Source organism: Camelus ferus, chromosome 4 (assembly GCF_009834535.1).
Source record: "Camelus ferus isolate YT-003-E chromosome 4, BCGSAC_Cfer_1.0, whole genome shotgun sequence".
Lineage (NCBI taxonomy): Eukaryota > Metazoa > Chordata > Mammalia > Artiodactyla > Camelidae > Camelus > Camelus ferus.
In genome coordinates this window covers 38192605-38209700 of record NC_045699.1, presented here as the reverse complement: position 1 = coordinate 38209700, position 17096 = coordinate 38192605, and the positions used below count along the sequence as shown (strand labels likewise).

The following is a 17096-nucleotide window of genomic DNA, read 5'->3' as shown; positions in this document are numbered from 1 at the left end:
TTACAATTCGTAAAGTGTTCAGATAAATATTGATTTTTAAAATAAATACAGATCACTATGTTTCTTGCTTTTTGGCCTAAAAGTCCACTAACAATCTTGTAACACTTGTTACGCTGTAGCAGTCAGTGTAAACTCCAAATACTTCAAAATATTTTGAAAATCACTAGACCCCTAATATTTACCTCAGAAAGGAGATATTGAAATATAAATGTATTTGCTTATATTTTTTAAAGGAGGATTAAATAATAATTGAAAAAAATAATTTCCTACAGAGGAAAGAAAGAAGAGAATGAGGGGAGAGGGACAGAAGGTAGACTTCTCTGACGGTATTGCTTCCCTAGATTTGACTTTGGAACCATGCAGAGATCTTGCATAATAAATAATGAGAGAGGGAGATGAAATACTACTCTCATGAGGTGATAATTCTCATGTCAGCTCATGAAGGCCTTTATATTCTTTCAAATTTGTTATCAGATCAAATTTTTCTTTGAAAAAGTTAAAGAAGAGAAAATGGTTTCATTCATAAAAAAGTAGTAATAAATACAATCAGTCTTTTGGGGCCATTTATTCCAAATGAGTTGTACTTGGTATTGTATCTTAAATATTGATTATTTTGGGTTTGGAGGTATGAAAGCTGAATAATCGAACCAGACATAAGAGTTCTCCTTAACAACCTGCAGTGAGTCCCCGGGAGCTGGCTAGAACGGCAGAAGGTCCCCTCATAACCCTCGCTGCCATTTGAACACATGAAGAAGGTGACATCTTGAGAAACCAAAGTACCAAAGTACTTCTCTAAGTGGGTTGTGAACAGAATAAAGATGAGCAACTTTTCTGCCTGATAACTGTTCTTGGCTCATACAGAAAAGGGGGTGTTGTGTTTCAGGTTGTGCAATTTCTGTTCTTTCTAATTAGCCATATTTCATTTCTCCAGGACAATAATTCTCAGAGCAGGACTTACCTTCTTTTTATCTTGCTAAGCTTCTGGTATACATGGTGTGACACTGAATTTTAGTAATACAGAGAGTAAAAAATGTAAGCTTAAACTTCTAATGAACCTTCCAAATAAAAAAAAAAACTTCATACAGTCTATTGCCTGGCATATAATAAACACTGAATAAAGGGTAGTCACAATGTTACTATTAGGACATTCTATATAGGTTTTCATCGGGGGAAGCAATGTGACCATCTAGTGGAGGCAAAACAGAAATATTTAATCTTGGTATCAGGGCTACTGAAGGAAGATATTTCTATATTTTTGAGAGTTGTTCAATCAGAAGTATAAACTAATGATATGAGATCGCTCATATGTGGAATCTAAAAAAAAAGAACATATATACAAAACAGAAACAGACTCATAGACAGAATACAAACTTGTGGTTGCCAAGGGGGCGGGGGATGGGAAGGGACAGACTGGGATTTCAAAATGTAGAATACATGAACAAGATTATCCTGTGTAGCACAGGGAAATATATACAAGACCTCATGGTAGCTCACAGCGAAAAAAAAAAGTGACAATGAATAATATGTGTGTTCATGTATAACTGAAAAATCGTGCTTTGCACTGGAAATTGACACAACAATGTAAAATGACTATAACTCAATAAAAAATGTTAAAAAAAAGAAGTATAAACTAATGCATATAGAAGATGCCACAAAATGCTAACTTGTGATTAGAGCTATGCTCTGTTGGATTCAGCATTGAGCACTTCTAGACTTCCACTGCTTATCATATTATAAAAATCCTGTCTTTAAAAAAATCCTATATTCAAAATTTTATTGAATATCCTCCTGTGTTGTAAAAATAAAAGCAAGAATTACTCTATATATCATATTAAAATAGATTGGTATGTCATGGTTCATCACTTTTCAATTTCACTTAGACAGCCTAATTACTCAGAATCTTAAGAAAAAACATATCTATTTCTCAGTAGGTCTGTAATGAAAACATAAGATTTTTATGGCTTCAGAGTTTCCAAACCTTTATCTTCTTGGTGTAGTCTGTTTTCATCTTCAAAGATATACTGATTTGTCAGTAATTTACAGGCTTTGGGGTTTATAAGCAAAATTACAATTCCATTTAGAATTGCAATATGAAAAACTTTTTATCTGTTCCTTTATGACATCTCCTGGGAACTGTTGGCCAAGGTTTAAGAATTCTCTGGCCTTCTGCCACCAAAGCTTAGGGTTCTGTGGGGTATGAGGAGGCGTGGGCATGATAACCATATTGGCAAGTTAAGCAAAACTGGAAGTTAAATCCACATGTATGCTTCAGGACTCAGCTCAGACGGCCACTCCTGGAGGTTTCCCTGCTTCCTTGCATCCTCACGTGGAGCTGCCATTACAGTGAATTCTACTCCCAATCCAGCCCTTATTCCAGTCAGACCTGAATTATGCTTATTTGAGTGGATCTGTTTCCACCCTTCAAGACTGTGAGCTCTTCAAGAACTGGACTGCACAGCGCAGCACAAGGCCTTCATATATTCACTCAACAAACATGTTTTGAGAAGCTGTTCTATACCAAGTTAAGGAACAGATTAAAAAAAGACACTTTCTTTTTTTTTTAAAGGATCTTACAATAGTATCATATCATATCATGATGAGACAAATGCCCTGAGTTGCTGTAGGAGCCCCGAGAAGAAAGTATGTAACTCAGTCTAGGGACGGCAGAAAAATAACCATACGGAATAACCATACAGAAGACGCTTGTTGACCTGGGTCTGAGCAGGAGTTCGTCACATGAAGAGAAAGACGGACCTCAGGTGGAGAAGCTGATATAAAGGCACAGAGAGAAAACTAGCTCTGAGCTAGATAACAGCTGCCATTATATTTTACATCTTTATAGTCATTCCCTTTCACAACCAGTTTCCCTTTTACTGAGGAAAAAAGTGAGGTTCAGAAAGAGTGAGTGACTCTACACCTGTTTCTACAGAGCTAACAAATGGTGTTTTGAAATCAGCTGTCTTTTCTGGCAAAAAGTCTATAGTGTTTGCAACATAGAGGACGTGGAAGAGACGGGGAGGGGGGCAAGAGACTAAGGATGGAAACTGTGACTAGACATGGAACAGCTGAGTCAGCCAGGCCAAGGAGTTTGGATTTTATCTTGTAAGTGACTAGGAGCTAGTGGACACTGTGAAGCCGGAGAGTGACATGGTCGGTTTTTCGTTTTAAAAGGGTGATCTCAGTGACGGCAAAGAAGATGAGATGGCATGAGGGAGTAGGTGAGATGAATCAGGCTGTTGTGAAAATGCAGGCAAGATATGAGGAGCTTCTGGCATAGGTGAGAATGGCAGAGATGGCGCGGAAGGGCCAGATATAAGACAATTCTGAAAGACGATGAATAGGACCAGCAGGGATGCATGTGTGTGCGTGCGTGCGTGCGTGTGTGTGGTGTATGAAAGAGAGGGAACATTAAATGTAGTAGGTACTTGACCAATGTTGGATTAGTAAAGATAATGTTGAAAATACCCATCCATCCAACCATCCTTTCATTTTCTGCTTTATTTGACAAAGGATTTTAGAAAGCTGAGACTGACCATTTGTTTCATATTAAAGCCCAAGCACTCACAACGGGTTTGAAGTCGAACATTAAACACAGGGAATTATTTCCCACACCCCTGTGGTGAGAAATAAAAGGCAAATCTCTTTTTGACACAAGATGTAGGAGTGGTTGTAGCTGTAGGAGTGGTTCTCCTCCACTTCCTTCCATGGGCCTGCAGAGCAAAGGTGAGCCATGTGCACAAAGGACTTGACCCTTCAAGGCTGAGGTGGGGGGGAGTCGATAAACCACACGGCAAAGCTAGACTTGGTCCTTTGGGAGCAAGTCTTGAAGGCTCCTTCTGTCTGTTAGAAAGATGCATGAGCATCAGAGAAGACGGTCTGCTTGGGCTGCGTCTGCGGTTGTGAAACGGGGAGAAGGATTTAAAAAGAAGGGACAAAGGGAGAAACAATGAATACAGTATGCCAAGTTCCTGCTGGGAGCTAAAGGAACTTTCAAGAGTCCTTGCCTGGAAAAATAGAAAAGGTAATAGTAAACGCTGCTGTCTCTAGGGACCAACCACATGAGAACATCCAGACAAAGAGACTGAGGTAAAAGAGTAGGGAATGTGGAATCTTTCTGAGCAATCGCACACCCTTCATCCGTTTCCCTGATTTGGACTGCAGTTGCTTCTCAGAACTCGGTTTTGGCTGGATCTTTTATCTGGCTGGGGGTGCAGACGGCACATGATGAGGAAGGAGCCAGCACACACCATGCTGGGATAATGAGTCCAACAGGAATATGGCCCCGATGACTGACTAATGGAAATTCTACCACCTTCAGAAGTGATGCCCACGGACCCTACACTGCTCTTCCTGAGGCCAGAGATGAGGCTAGAGTTTTCTTAAGGGGATCTGAAAATGCAGCTGTATCTTCTCAGTAGTTACGATTCCATCTGTATTCAGCAAGACAGAGGTTTGTCCAATTCACTAAGAGTGTGTGGGCTGCTTTGATAGTTAATAAAAACGATGTCAGGTGAGGAGAAAACCAATCTCATATGCTCAATCCAGTCATTCCTTCACAATTATGTAAACACTGATGCTGGCAAGGGAAAACTGTGTCTGTAATTACAGGTTGATAATAAACCCATGATTCTTATTTTCTACTTGTTAATTTCATGAAAAAATATCTTGCTCTCACTTCCTTTCTCATATCTCTTTCTTTCCCCATAAAATTGCCCTTTTGTTTTTAGACTTTTGACCCTATTTTCCTTGAAGGAAGGCTTATTGGATCCCAAGACTTATAACCAATTAATAGAATTTGTAACTTCATGTGTTAAGTAACTTTATGAGATAAGAATGACAATGTGTCATTCAAATCAAAGACTAAGCCTAGAAATCTTTAAAATAATTGATACAGAGATATGTTTATGGCACAGATTGTGGTGATGCTTTCACGAGTGTATAATTACCTCCAAACTCACTAAGTTGCATACGTTAGATATGAACAACTTTTTGTATGTTGATTATACCTCAATAAAGAGGTTTAAAAAATTGATACTGGCAAATGTACTTTATCATTTTGATGAAAAAATAATGAAAAATGTTGTTAAAATTGTTACACTTCCCCAGAGGCTTTGGGGACAATCTTAAATCCACTTATGACGTGGGCAATAAGAAGACAGAAGTTAAATTTTTGAAAGGAAAATGGGAATAATATTGATGGTAATTATCAAGAGTGTGTGCAAAAATGACAGCCCCTGGGGCTGGAACTAACCTCCTTCCTCCATTTCCAAAGGGACTGTATCTAAACAATTCCAAAAGTTAGTTGGTTCTCCTGTCTCTCTCAGAAATTGTAAAGGATTTCCACCCTCCTCCTCTCCCGTCTCAACCCTCATCAGTCTCCACCGTGATCTGCTGAATAAATCAGAGAAGTAGGAAGGAAGATCCTTTCCAAGGCATTTACAGGTGGTTGTGATGCACACGATACACACAGGTAAACGGGGTTTTAAAGGTCAGTCATATCAGACAGAGTAAAATTTACATTTTGAAGTAATGTCTAAAGAAATAGATGAAAAACAACTTTTCTGATGTATTAATCCACACAGTAAAGCACACTCTGGAAACAAGTCATCCGAATTACCTATTACTGTGTAGAAAAAAAGGCTACATCTGCTTATTTTGATAAGAAGTAAGTAAACTGACAAGTAAGGTGACTATTTCTTGTTTATAACTGTGATGTTATAAAATGAGGACCAGCTTGCAGCCTCTAAAATAGCAAGTGACCTTCCGCAGCTCTGATTTCAACCACTCAGCAGGTTTTTTCCACCAAAGGGGCTTATTTTAGCTCTCACTAGACATTCCAGCAAATGGCGCTCTCCAAAGGCCATCGTGTCTCAGACATGGATTGCACGGGTGGTTTCATTAGAATCCCACATCCTGGGAGCAGGGAAGGTGGAGTGTATCTTTAAAAACGGCTGCTTTCAGTGTTATTACCAAGAGCACCCGTGGCCCAACTGTACCAAAGGCGAGAAAGCGGAGACTCAAAGCTAAATATAGCACTAGAGGGGGTTGCACCTGAACTTCATAATTCTTTCTCCTCCCCCTCCTTTTTTTTTTTTTTTCTCATGAGAAAGGACAGTTTCTTTTTGGTGAATTATTTCCCCTATTCATTTTCCTCCATAAGGGATTTTTAAAAAAAACTTGGAAGTATTCTTCTTAAAATACTATATCTCAGCCTCAATCGAAATGATTAATGAATTTTTAATTTATCACTTGCCTTAAGGATCTAGAGAACTGCTCAAGTCTCTGTTTAGTTTATACCACTAGTGTGAAACTGGAATTCTTAGGGGATTCGCTTTGAATTAATGCCAGGATATCTCTACGGACTTGCTCAAGGCAAGTTTTAAGTGCCTGCATTAAGTTTTCAGAATATCAAGATTCCTTAGAACCCACACTCTGAGGCAGTGACTCTAATATATTAGAACAACTGGTTGAAAGGTGAAACATTTAACCAAGTGTGCATTTTGTCTTTTTGACAACAGACTACTAGTTTTATAAGTTTTCTGTCATTAAATAGAACAAGTCTACTGGTTAGGGTGTAATAGATGACAGTGTCAGAGAGGACAATGTCACTTTCAAGACCTTTCTGATTTTTCTAATCTCTGTTTAGAGATCATTATTTTCTGGGCATAAATAGAATTGTGCCATAAAAACATTAATAACATTTAAGCTTAAAACAGCCATCTATTAGTGATCCATAGTCTCAACAGGAAGGCAGTATTTCAGCATTTAAGCTCTTCAAATTTTTTAAAGAAGGTTTTGAGGGGCACAGATAATCTATGATTCATTTCTTGGCTCAGTTTTAAGGTCCAGCCACTCTTACTCTCTCACCAATGTACTAGGATAGCTTCTGGTCTCCTTTTTATACAAATTCTATTGCGAATTATTAAGTCAGGGAATAGCATAACTGCTTTTTACTTCGTGTAGATCTGAATCAAAATGTTCTTAAAGTTTTTCATAAAAATATACTAACAAAATATAAGATTGTTACTAACTTCAAAAGTGATGAAAATGTGATAAAACAATGAAATATGAACATAGAGAAAAACAGTGAAAAATCTGATTTTTCTCACAAGTACTATTACAAGTAATAATATCTAGGCAAAGATTGAATGAACATATTAATAAAGAAAATCATTAAAATTTTCTCCTGTTTCAGGAAGCTCAGGTAAGAGCATTTTAATAAAAAGCAAGAAAGCGGAAATTAAAGCAGAAAGAAAAACAGAAAGAATCCACATAGCATATGTATTTAAGCAGAGTATATCCAAAGGGGGGAAAAACACATTGTAAGCAGCAAAACAAATGAACTAAGAGGGTGCCTTCTTAGTAATTTAATAGTGGAATGCTCTTTGGATCACAAGTGTTTTGTTTTATTGCAATAGTGCATGGCTAATTTTGGGGAAATTAAAGTTCTCTATCATCAAACTAACTTAGAAAATTGAGAGTCTATTGTGGAAACATTACATGTCAAAGTTAACTTTCATAGTAAAAGACCCTCCTTCACAGAACGATCAGGGAAGAGCAACACGCTCCAGTGTCCTCGAATTGGTGAGCTCTAGGGAAGCCAACCTGTAAGAAGGAGAAAGCCAATATGGACCTCTTTACTTTTACTTCATGCCCTTTGGGAAGTCACTTAACATCTCAAAGTCTTAGTTTCTCTGGGTTTGATTTTTCAACCACAGAAAGATTTGGCAGCAGCGATATTTTCTAAGGGCTGGATAAAGCACAGTGACTTAAGGCTGGGGGGCTACATAGGACTTTCTCTCTGTTTTGATTCATGAGGGGGAGAAGTCTTGCAGAGGTACAGAAGGTGAGAGTACAGCTCACAGTCTTAAAAGTACTTGAAGAGTCTTAGATAGAACAAACAAACAAGAACAACGTAATCCAGCCCCATTAAAATCTTTTCGTACTCTCTTTTAAAAAGTGCTCCTCCGCACACTGCCCAAAGGACACTTAGCGGGTCACAGATGATGAAAACCTAATTACAAAAATTGCTCAGGGCCATCATTAGCATTGACTTTAACTATTTGGATTTTGTTGACATATGGATTGACAGTTAATTTAAGCAGAAGCAATCCCTCCCCAAACCTACCTCCCTTTTGGAAATTTAGTCAATATAATTCTGACCTTTAGTGAGAACTAACTCAGAAGACATCTTTGCAGGCAATTTTTACATTTTCAAACATTTCATCTAAATTTTTAAAAGAAACTTGATTGCTTCAATAATACCTTTAATTGACTAATGTTTTAAAATAAGTGTTTTCTAAATAGTCTAGCACCAAATGTTCCAAGAACAAAACTGTCTGAAAACCAAACAGCAGATCCACAATAGTCCTCACAAATTGGTCTCAGATTTAAATAGTAAATTTCTTCTCCTCACTATTGAGGGTATATTGTCATATATCCTTATCTACAACATACATCCTAAAATAAAATAAAATAAAAATAAACAAATTTAAAAAACCTTTCCTGCTAGAAACATTTCCAATGGGTTTCCCCACATTTGTAAAATCACAGAAGTTAATCCAGTACCGGTTGACAGAGAGAGCCTGTTAAGTTGGTTATATACTATGGTAATGAAAACCAAAGTGTACTGAGTTCCATCAACCTGCCAATCAATTGACATTTCTGTGTTCCATAGCCTACGTGGTATTTTATCTCTAACCAGCTCTTCCCAAAACAGGTGTTTGAAAATGTGGCTAAAGCAGTACCTATTCACCCCCATCAGTGGGAAAGCGATTCAGAGCTCTTTCTGAGAGCCTGTGTCAAGCTTGCAATGCCTGGAAATGCTATTCAACAGTGGGGGCAGTTTCAGAGGTTGTCGTGTAAGCAGTAAGTTACAGGCAGAACCTCGTGAAATCTCCTTCCCTCTTCCTTGCTGCAGAATATTTCATATCTACTACAGCATTTGAAATTGAGTGCATAAAATGGAATTGATTTTCCAACAGCTTTGAATTCTGAGTCAAAAATTAATCCCAAACTATTATCTCCAGGGGGAAGTCTACTGAGGAAGATCACTTTTGCACAATTTCAACTTAAAATAAGAAAGGTGCTTTAGAAGATTTACCTAATAGAGTGAATGCCAGCACGCCAGGAAAGCTGTATTAACAGAGGTACAAGCACATAGTGATTAATCTGCATGTGTGTGCTATAAATAGAAATGCAGGCTTGTAAGTACTTGAATTGAGTATATATGTGCTTATTGCTTATAATGTAAATCATCTTTATACTTGTTTAGAGCCTTGCTGGTCACAGTGCTTTCGTACACATTATGCCATTTATTCCAGTTGTGGGGAGTCACTGCACTGAGCATGACAGTAAAGTGACTACATCGTATTACTAGCTGACTTCAGACATCTTTGTCCTGTTATTAAAGGATGTCTAGAAAGATGTGGATTTCAATGACCCTAGGGAAAAGTCTCCTTTGTCCCAGGAACTCTAGAATAATTCATGGCCATGGACTAGTAAATACGAAAGTTGTGACCATGGTAGAGATCCCAGAAATGTGATACACTGAGTTGACCAGCCTAGTTTCCACACTTGGGAAATTCCTTTTTTTGAGATAGAAGACAGGATTGTGGAAACAAGCAGCCTCTTGGGATGTAGTCTATGGGCAGCAGAGAACAAGGTAACGTGAACATTTCAGAGGAGTCAAGTAAAGCCCTCTCAAGTGGTCAGGGTGAGACTGGGACTAAGTCAAATATGTATCTTTATTTCTTTGTCCCCCTTTATCTTTCATGAGGGGCGCAATGAGGTGCTCAGGTTGAAGCGAGCCAGGGAGGACAGGTGGATTTTCCCTGAAGCTGTATTCATCTAGCAGCTCACTCTTTACTTTGAATACACATGAACTTGGGATGGTTTGGGATAGGCCACCACCCTCCCCTTGAGCTGCCCCTGACTGTCCTTGATGTTTTGTTTGTTTGTTTTCTACACGAGGGTGGATGAAGAGAAGAGGCTGGTGCACACTTCTGATCTGGCCATGGTTATTAACTGTATAGTTGACAGGGTCATTCCACCCAGTGGAAACTCCCGAGGGTGGTCCTGCTCCTTGGCAGGAAGGCATGGCTGGCTCCTGCCACAGACCATTGTTTCAGCATCATTCAGATTGCCTGGAAGTCCCCTCCTCTCCACCCCCTGCCCTTCTTCTTGGGAAGTGGCTGTAACAAAGGGAGCAGTTACCGTGCCAGGAAGTGAGAGAACTATAATCCTTCACACTCCTTTAGTCCATCTGCCTTATTTTTCAGATGAAGAGACAGAGCTTCAGAGAGCTGAACTAACTTTGAACAAGTTCACATGCCAGCACGTGGAGTCAGGATTCCCAGTTTCAACGCACTCTCCCTAAACTGCCTGCAAAGGGCCTGTGTTTGGGGGAAGGGGATGGGGGATAGACGACAATGGAGGTTCACAAGATGTCTTCCCTTAAAGCAAGCAAGGAAGACCCAAAGACACTGGGTTCTCCTTTCCCCATACTGTTTGCATGAGTCCTCTCACTAGTTGAGGCTACTTTTATTCACTTTAAAGACTTACTCGGCACTCTTGAGCCTAAACTGAATGCCTACTTGTTCTTAATACAGGTGCCACCAGAGAATACAGAAAATATACAGCTCAATTCTATTCTCTGTACGATTTCTGAGTGAGTAGTTAAATATGCATAATAGATTTAAGTATATAAATAGATATAATATTTACCTGTAAAAGCCTATGTCATTGAAGCTGCTGCCTTATGACATAGTATCTGCTTGGGGTTCTCAGTTAAGTAACAACCGAAACACCATCAACCTTTATAGAATTTCCCCCAATAAAACAGTGCTAGAAATATCTTCATTGTGTCTATGCAGCCTTGATGGAAAAAAGTAGTACCTTACAGGGACTGGATCACCTTTAGGCCAATCCCTTTTTATAATCTTCTCTATTAATACTCAGCTTCTGTATTAGATGAATTTGCTGAAAAAAGAGGTTTATTTCTATTTTGGATGTTTAAAATTCCAAGCTCCATAAATAGAACACAAAAGGAACAGGAAAGTTAATCTACAGTTTAGATTATATAGGAGGGATCAATGAATTCACATTTCATTGTCCTTATCTGGAGGGAAAATTACTGAATAGAGCGGCAAACTTAGACGATGTGTGTAAAAGGCAATTTATCCCCTTAGCTTCGAAGCTAATTTGATGAATTCCACCCTCCTCCCTCCCATTTTTAAAAGCATGTTGTTTGGCTGTCTGAATTGTCTTGTTGTCTGGTTCCTCACAGATACACTGTCAATCATCTCTGAGCGTAAATAAGCTTTCGTTAAGAGTTTTAGTCCTGCGGAATCCCCCACCCCATCTGAGGGCTATATTTGGGGAGCCAAACCACGACCTTCCACTTTCCTTCTTGTTTGCCAGCTGCCTTTCTCTGACAACAACCACTGCAAAATGTTATTTGCAAAGATACACCTTCATCATGCCAGCAAGAAGTAAAATTCCTGCTACACCCAGTTAAAGCTGATGCCTAAATGTTAATTTGCAGCTTACTTTTTTTTTTTGCCATTCTCTTATTTCATGGTTTATTGTCCAATAGAATTTTGAGAAACCTAAGGATATCATGAAATATTTCATGTTTTTCTCTTTACTTGCCCACATTTTGTTTTCAACCTCCCAAGCCCTGGGAATACAACATTCCTGATAAGCGATGTGGTTCCAAGTAAGCAAGACCCCCGTCTTCCTCACCTGCAGGAGAGCTCATGGCATCGGTACAAGTCATACTCAGGTTATAATACATGACACTAAGTTGCAATTATTTATTTCCGTGCCTGCCTCCTAGATGGTGAGGACAGGAACCATGTTCTGCTTGCCTTGAGTTTCTGGCACATTGCTAAAAAATGTTTTTGAAAGAATGCCTGGAAGTCTAGGGTAGTAGAATGACCTACGCTAGAATTAAGCTTTACCACCTGACTCTGTCCTAGGACAACCACTCGCTCTTTCTGATCATTAATGTCTTCATCTGCACAATGGGATAATTTCTTTACTACCCACCTGAAAGCATTGATAGGAGGCTTAAATTGGCTAACATGCAGAAGAGAAGCTTATATAGTTCTCTCTATCTATAAAGTATATCATTAGGGTTCCTTAACATAAGAAGTCTGTAGTTCCTTTGTTGCACTTTTAGAAAGACAAGTTTGTTTCTTGGCAGGGCGGAATATTCCTGACTCTGATAACATTCACATAATTGACTCTTTAGGATTTGCATGCAGTTGTCAACATTGTTTTATGGTTCTTAGACATGTATTTTTATTAAAATTTCAAAACTGTAAGACTGTACTCTACACAGTCTAATCCAGAAACTGTTTATTTTTTTCAATCTGCTTTTATGATGACCCAATCAGAATAATGACCAGGCGGTACACATTTCACTGTTCTCTCAGAAACCAGAGGAAGCAGAACAGAACTTCTAGAAGCCAAGAGCAACGGTAAAAAAATATTCAGTGTGATATAGCCTTGAATTCACCCATTTAGAATGTGGCTAAACTCACATTTTCTATTGTGTCTGCACAGGCTTTTTTTCTACGACAACTTGTCACCAGGCAAATTAGTACAGATACTCCTTCGTCAAATCAAGTCAAAATGTCATCATGCACCCTCTGGAAAAGCTCTTCTGTAGCACCTAGAAGGACATCGGGTAGGCAGCAAACACCAAGCACATGTCTTGTTGTGGGACTGCCAATTCGCTTGTGAGGGGTGGGTGCCCTTTGTTTGACAGGAAGAAACTTAGTATCCCAGTTAAAAGAGTGGGTTTTGATATTACTTAGACCCGGGCTCACATGCTTATTTTGCTTTTAACAGGTTTTGTAATTTTTGAGCCTCAGTATTTTCATCTGTAAAATGGATAGAAAAACACAGAACAGAGCAGGGAGGGTATAGCTCAGTGGTAGACCATGTGCTTAGCATGCAGGAGGTCATGGGTTCAATCCCTAGTACCTCTATTAATATAAATTAAATAAATAAACAAATAAATAAATACCTAATCCCCCCCACCAAAAAAAAAAAAAAAAGAAAAAAAAGAGACAAAAGGTCTCATAAAAAACCCACATAACAGGCATAATAGAATTATTATAAGAATAAATATTGCTCAGCACCATGAGGTGCTCAATGTCATAATTATATTACCTGTAACGACTAGTAATGTTATTAAGTAATGAGATTAATAACATTATAATATCAATTATATTGATAATAACAATGATGAAGCTTATACATGAGAGATGCTATTCAAAAAATTTTATGAATATTAACTCATTTAATCTACACTCACAGCCGGGGGTTACTAATTGTGTCAGGTTTACCACTGAGACTCAGGTTAGGTAAACTGTCTAAGGGAAAAGGCACAACCAGGTTTTGGACTCCCGCGATCTGACTCCAGGACCAGAGTTCTTCACCACTGTGCCGCACCACCGATGCCTCCCTGCCCAACAATACCGTTATGGACCTAGTGTTTTATTGAAATGAGTGGCAGTGTTTTGTATGGTGCAGGAAAGAAGAGTGTATCACATTGCTGTGACTCTCACAGGTACCTCCATTCGACACTCACAGGCGTTTGTGTCCACTAGATGGCATTGCTGTTTTAACGAAATGGGAACCAAGTCCATACTTAGGCTTCGGTGCCTGCTAAATTTAAAGGACTGGCAGGGCAATCTAATTGCGTCCTTAAAAGCCTGATGGAAGAGATCTCCAAAATTTACAGCACATCTAGAGATCTCTAAAGGTGAACAGTATCTCAGAATAATGAAGAAAACTAAATGCTAGTTCATTATGGGGTCCATGTCTGTATAGAAAATCTGGATGAATTTCGAGATTCTCTAGTTCATAGATGGATAGGCTGAAGGCCGCAGAGGAAAATGACCTGCGTAGGGTTACCCAAACCTGATGGTTTTGGCTGTGGTCCATAATACCTCCTACTGATTCTAAATCACAGAGAAACTATGATGTCTGAATTCTTAGAAGTCTTTCCTTTTTGGGTACGGAGGAAACGAGTGCCCAAAAGTGGTTTTTTGTTTCAGTATGTTTTAAACATGTGTTCCCAATCAACAGCAAACTCAGGCACTTAGATATTAAGTAGGATAAAAGCAGAATATGGTGCCTAATATCCACAAACTGCATAGTCAGTCAATAGGGACCGTCTTCTTAAGTGGAGTCACTCAATCTTTCCAAGAGGACATGTCACAAAGAAAAGATTGAGTGACTCCACTTAAGAAGACTGTCCCTACTGACTGGCCATGCAGTTTGTGGATATTAGACCACAGCAAGGAGCAGGGTAATGGGCAAGCACAGGACTCAGGAATCAGACTGCCTGGGGTAAAAGCTGGTTCTATCCTTTAGTAACCAAAGGGCCCTGGGCAGGTCATGGGACATCTATGAGCCTCTGTTTCCTCATCCGTAAAATGGGAATAATAACTTTACTTTTCTTATAAATAAATGGTGAAAATTAAATGTGTGTGACGTGCCTGCAATGTAGTTACAAGTTAAGGACGGTGCTGGAAGGGATATTTTTGTTATTAGAGCTGATATTCAGTTTTCTACATCTCTTGGTTGTGGATATCATTTCAGGTGCTTTGTCAACAACTTCTTTACTCACTGCTGCAGGCTGAATTGCAGAGGGAGAGAAATAATGTTTCAGGTTTTATAACTGGGAACATCGCTTCTTCCTCAGCCAGATGGTAGAAGTAGCCAAGACCCATATGGCATGTACTTCGTTATGTGTTCACATCAACTTTATTTAAAACACTCGTAGGCTTCAGGCTCCTACTCACAGTTTAGACAGAGAAGGTGACGGAACACATGGTGGACAAGGGATAACAGCTAGGAGTTATTGAGCCCTTGCTGAATGCCAAACATGGCTCTGTTTTACAAGTATGAACCCACTGAATTCTTACAACCACGCTGTGATCTATGAACTAACACTTCTTGAGAAATAAAAAATAGGATGAGCAAACCGGGATGGAGAAACTTGCTCCAGCTCAAATAACAGGTCACAGATCCAGGATGTGAATTCAGGGGGCTAGGTTCTTAACCACTCTTTTCTGCCCACTCTCAGGGTGAGACGTGAGCAGGCATCAAAGGCTCCCGAGCTCCACCTTGCTTTCCCCTGCACACTAAATACTGCCACGAAGCCTGCTGTAGCCACTGTCTGCTGTCTCCTCTAGGCAACTGTTAACATGCATCTCTGTTACCTGGGAGGGTAAGGCGTTAAGCCTACATCAGTATTTTTATGGCAATTAGTTAATGAAATCAACAAATCCGACATTGAACAGGGTCCTGAACGTAACAGGGTGAAAAAAGCTGTGACAGGTGAGAAGAGAGAGCACCTAGGACAGTACACTCTTGAAGACCACTCCTTAGGGAGGATGAAAAAGCAGGAGGGTCGGGTTACTGAAGCAAGTGTGCCTGTGACTTGCCCCAAGTGGGGCTTACTTGTTCCTCTTCTGTTCTGTAACATTCCGGACTGCACTCTTTTCATTGCCAGTAATTCAGACTCTCTTTCCATGTAGAGTTCTTGAGTTCAGATTTACAAGAGCCTTGGCAGTCCTTCTGATCTATCCCTCTGTGTTTATAAAGAAGGAAACAGGCTTGTCCCCAGTCATCCTGGATGAAGAGTTGGAGCCCTGTTTATTCAGTCACTACATACTGTTTCTATATCCCTTAGCTTCTTCACTTTAAATAGCATTGCTTTGAATATTTGCTGAAATTTTCTTGTTTATACCAATAACATTTTTCCTTCAGTGATGAACCCAAATTCAACAGACAGCATCTGTTCTTTACAGATAGCATCTTTCTATTTATAATTTCTTCTTTCTTCCTTTGATTCAAATAAATTTTATGGGCCATGGGAACAAGGACAGTTATTAGACTATATTTTAAAATCGGGGGGTGGGAAGGAATAACTTGGGAGTTCGAGATTTGCAGATACTAACTAGTATATATAAAATAGGTAAACAACAAGTTCATACTGTATCACACAGGAAACCATATTCAATATCTGTAGTAACATATGGTGAAAATGAATATATGTATGTTCCTACATGACTGAAGCATTGTGCTGTACCCCAGAATTGACACAACATTGTAAACTGATCATACTTCAAGAAGAATATATTAAAAAAAATCAATTGGTTTTCTCACTAGAAGCTATGAATGCAAGGCATTCACCTTGGACCTAAAGAAATGACCTGAAGAAACAGGACCGAGGCAACCTCAATGTAGAATTCCCAAACGTGAGCTGGAAGGAGACATCCACTTACCGATTTCAGTCACCGTTATCCCCGGTGCTAACTGCCCGTTGTTGAAAGAGCTATAGGTAAACAGGTTGGGTACGGACGTGAGGTCATAGATGGGTTCTTGCTTTATCTGTTTGATTCCAGTCATGTCAAGTCCTGACTGGTCAGGGGATGGCTGGCCGGAATCCACGCTGTAATAGCCCTCGGACTTGGGCAGGTCAATGGCGTGTCCGTTGGCGTAAGTGCCACCGGCCTCGTTGCTCAGGCTGCCGAGGCCGTTACTGATGCTGCTGCTGTACACCCGAGCGAGGGCTTCCGCCTCCCCGCTCTGCTGCTGCCGCTGCTCCTGCAGCCGCTGCTGGTGCTTCTGCACCTCGGCGTACAGGCTGTCCCTTTGCTTCTTGGACATCCTCCCAAACTTCACAGCTGGGTGGGAGAAAAAAGCAGAGAACAGCACTTGTGGCTATCATTCTCGTTAACCACCTCAAGTCCAAGGGCTCATGGGTGGCTGTCCCCTCAGCATAAAATACATGGAGTCTCAGTATCATGGCCCCAGGGTCCACTGATGTGCACACCACGTTTGACGACAGGGTATATTCAGGGCTGTCTGTACTGGCTTACGGGCACAGTGAGAAGGAAATCTAAGCTAGGAAGAAGTATAAAAACTAATAGATGTACTTCTCGTTGCCATGAAGTTAGAAGGGCTATTTCCTTGTTCTTTCTCACTTACGGAAAAAAAAAAAAATCCAAGGAAACCCCAAACTACCAAATGCCACCTGCTGTTCAAGTGTCATTAGTAGTTTCCCCCGC

General features: G+C 39.7%; 1 protein-coding gene across 1 annotated transcript in view; it reads right to left on the bottom strand.

Annotated features, from left to right (window-relative positions):
• RORB (RAR related orphan receptor B) overlaps positions 1–17096 on the bottom strand; it is a 171913-nt gene that overhangs the window by 19624 nt on the left and 135193 nt on the right. The window contains exon 4 of the mRNA XM_032477856.1: positions 16311–16712. Coding sequence (XP_032333747.1) covers positions 16311–16712 — 402 coding nt within the window. The remainder of the gene's footprint in view (positions 1–16310; positions 16713–17096) is intronic.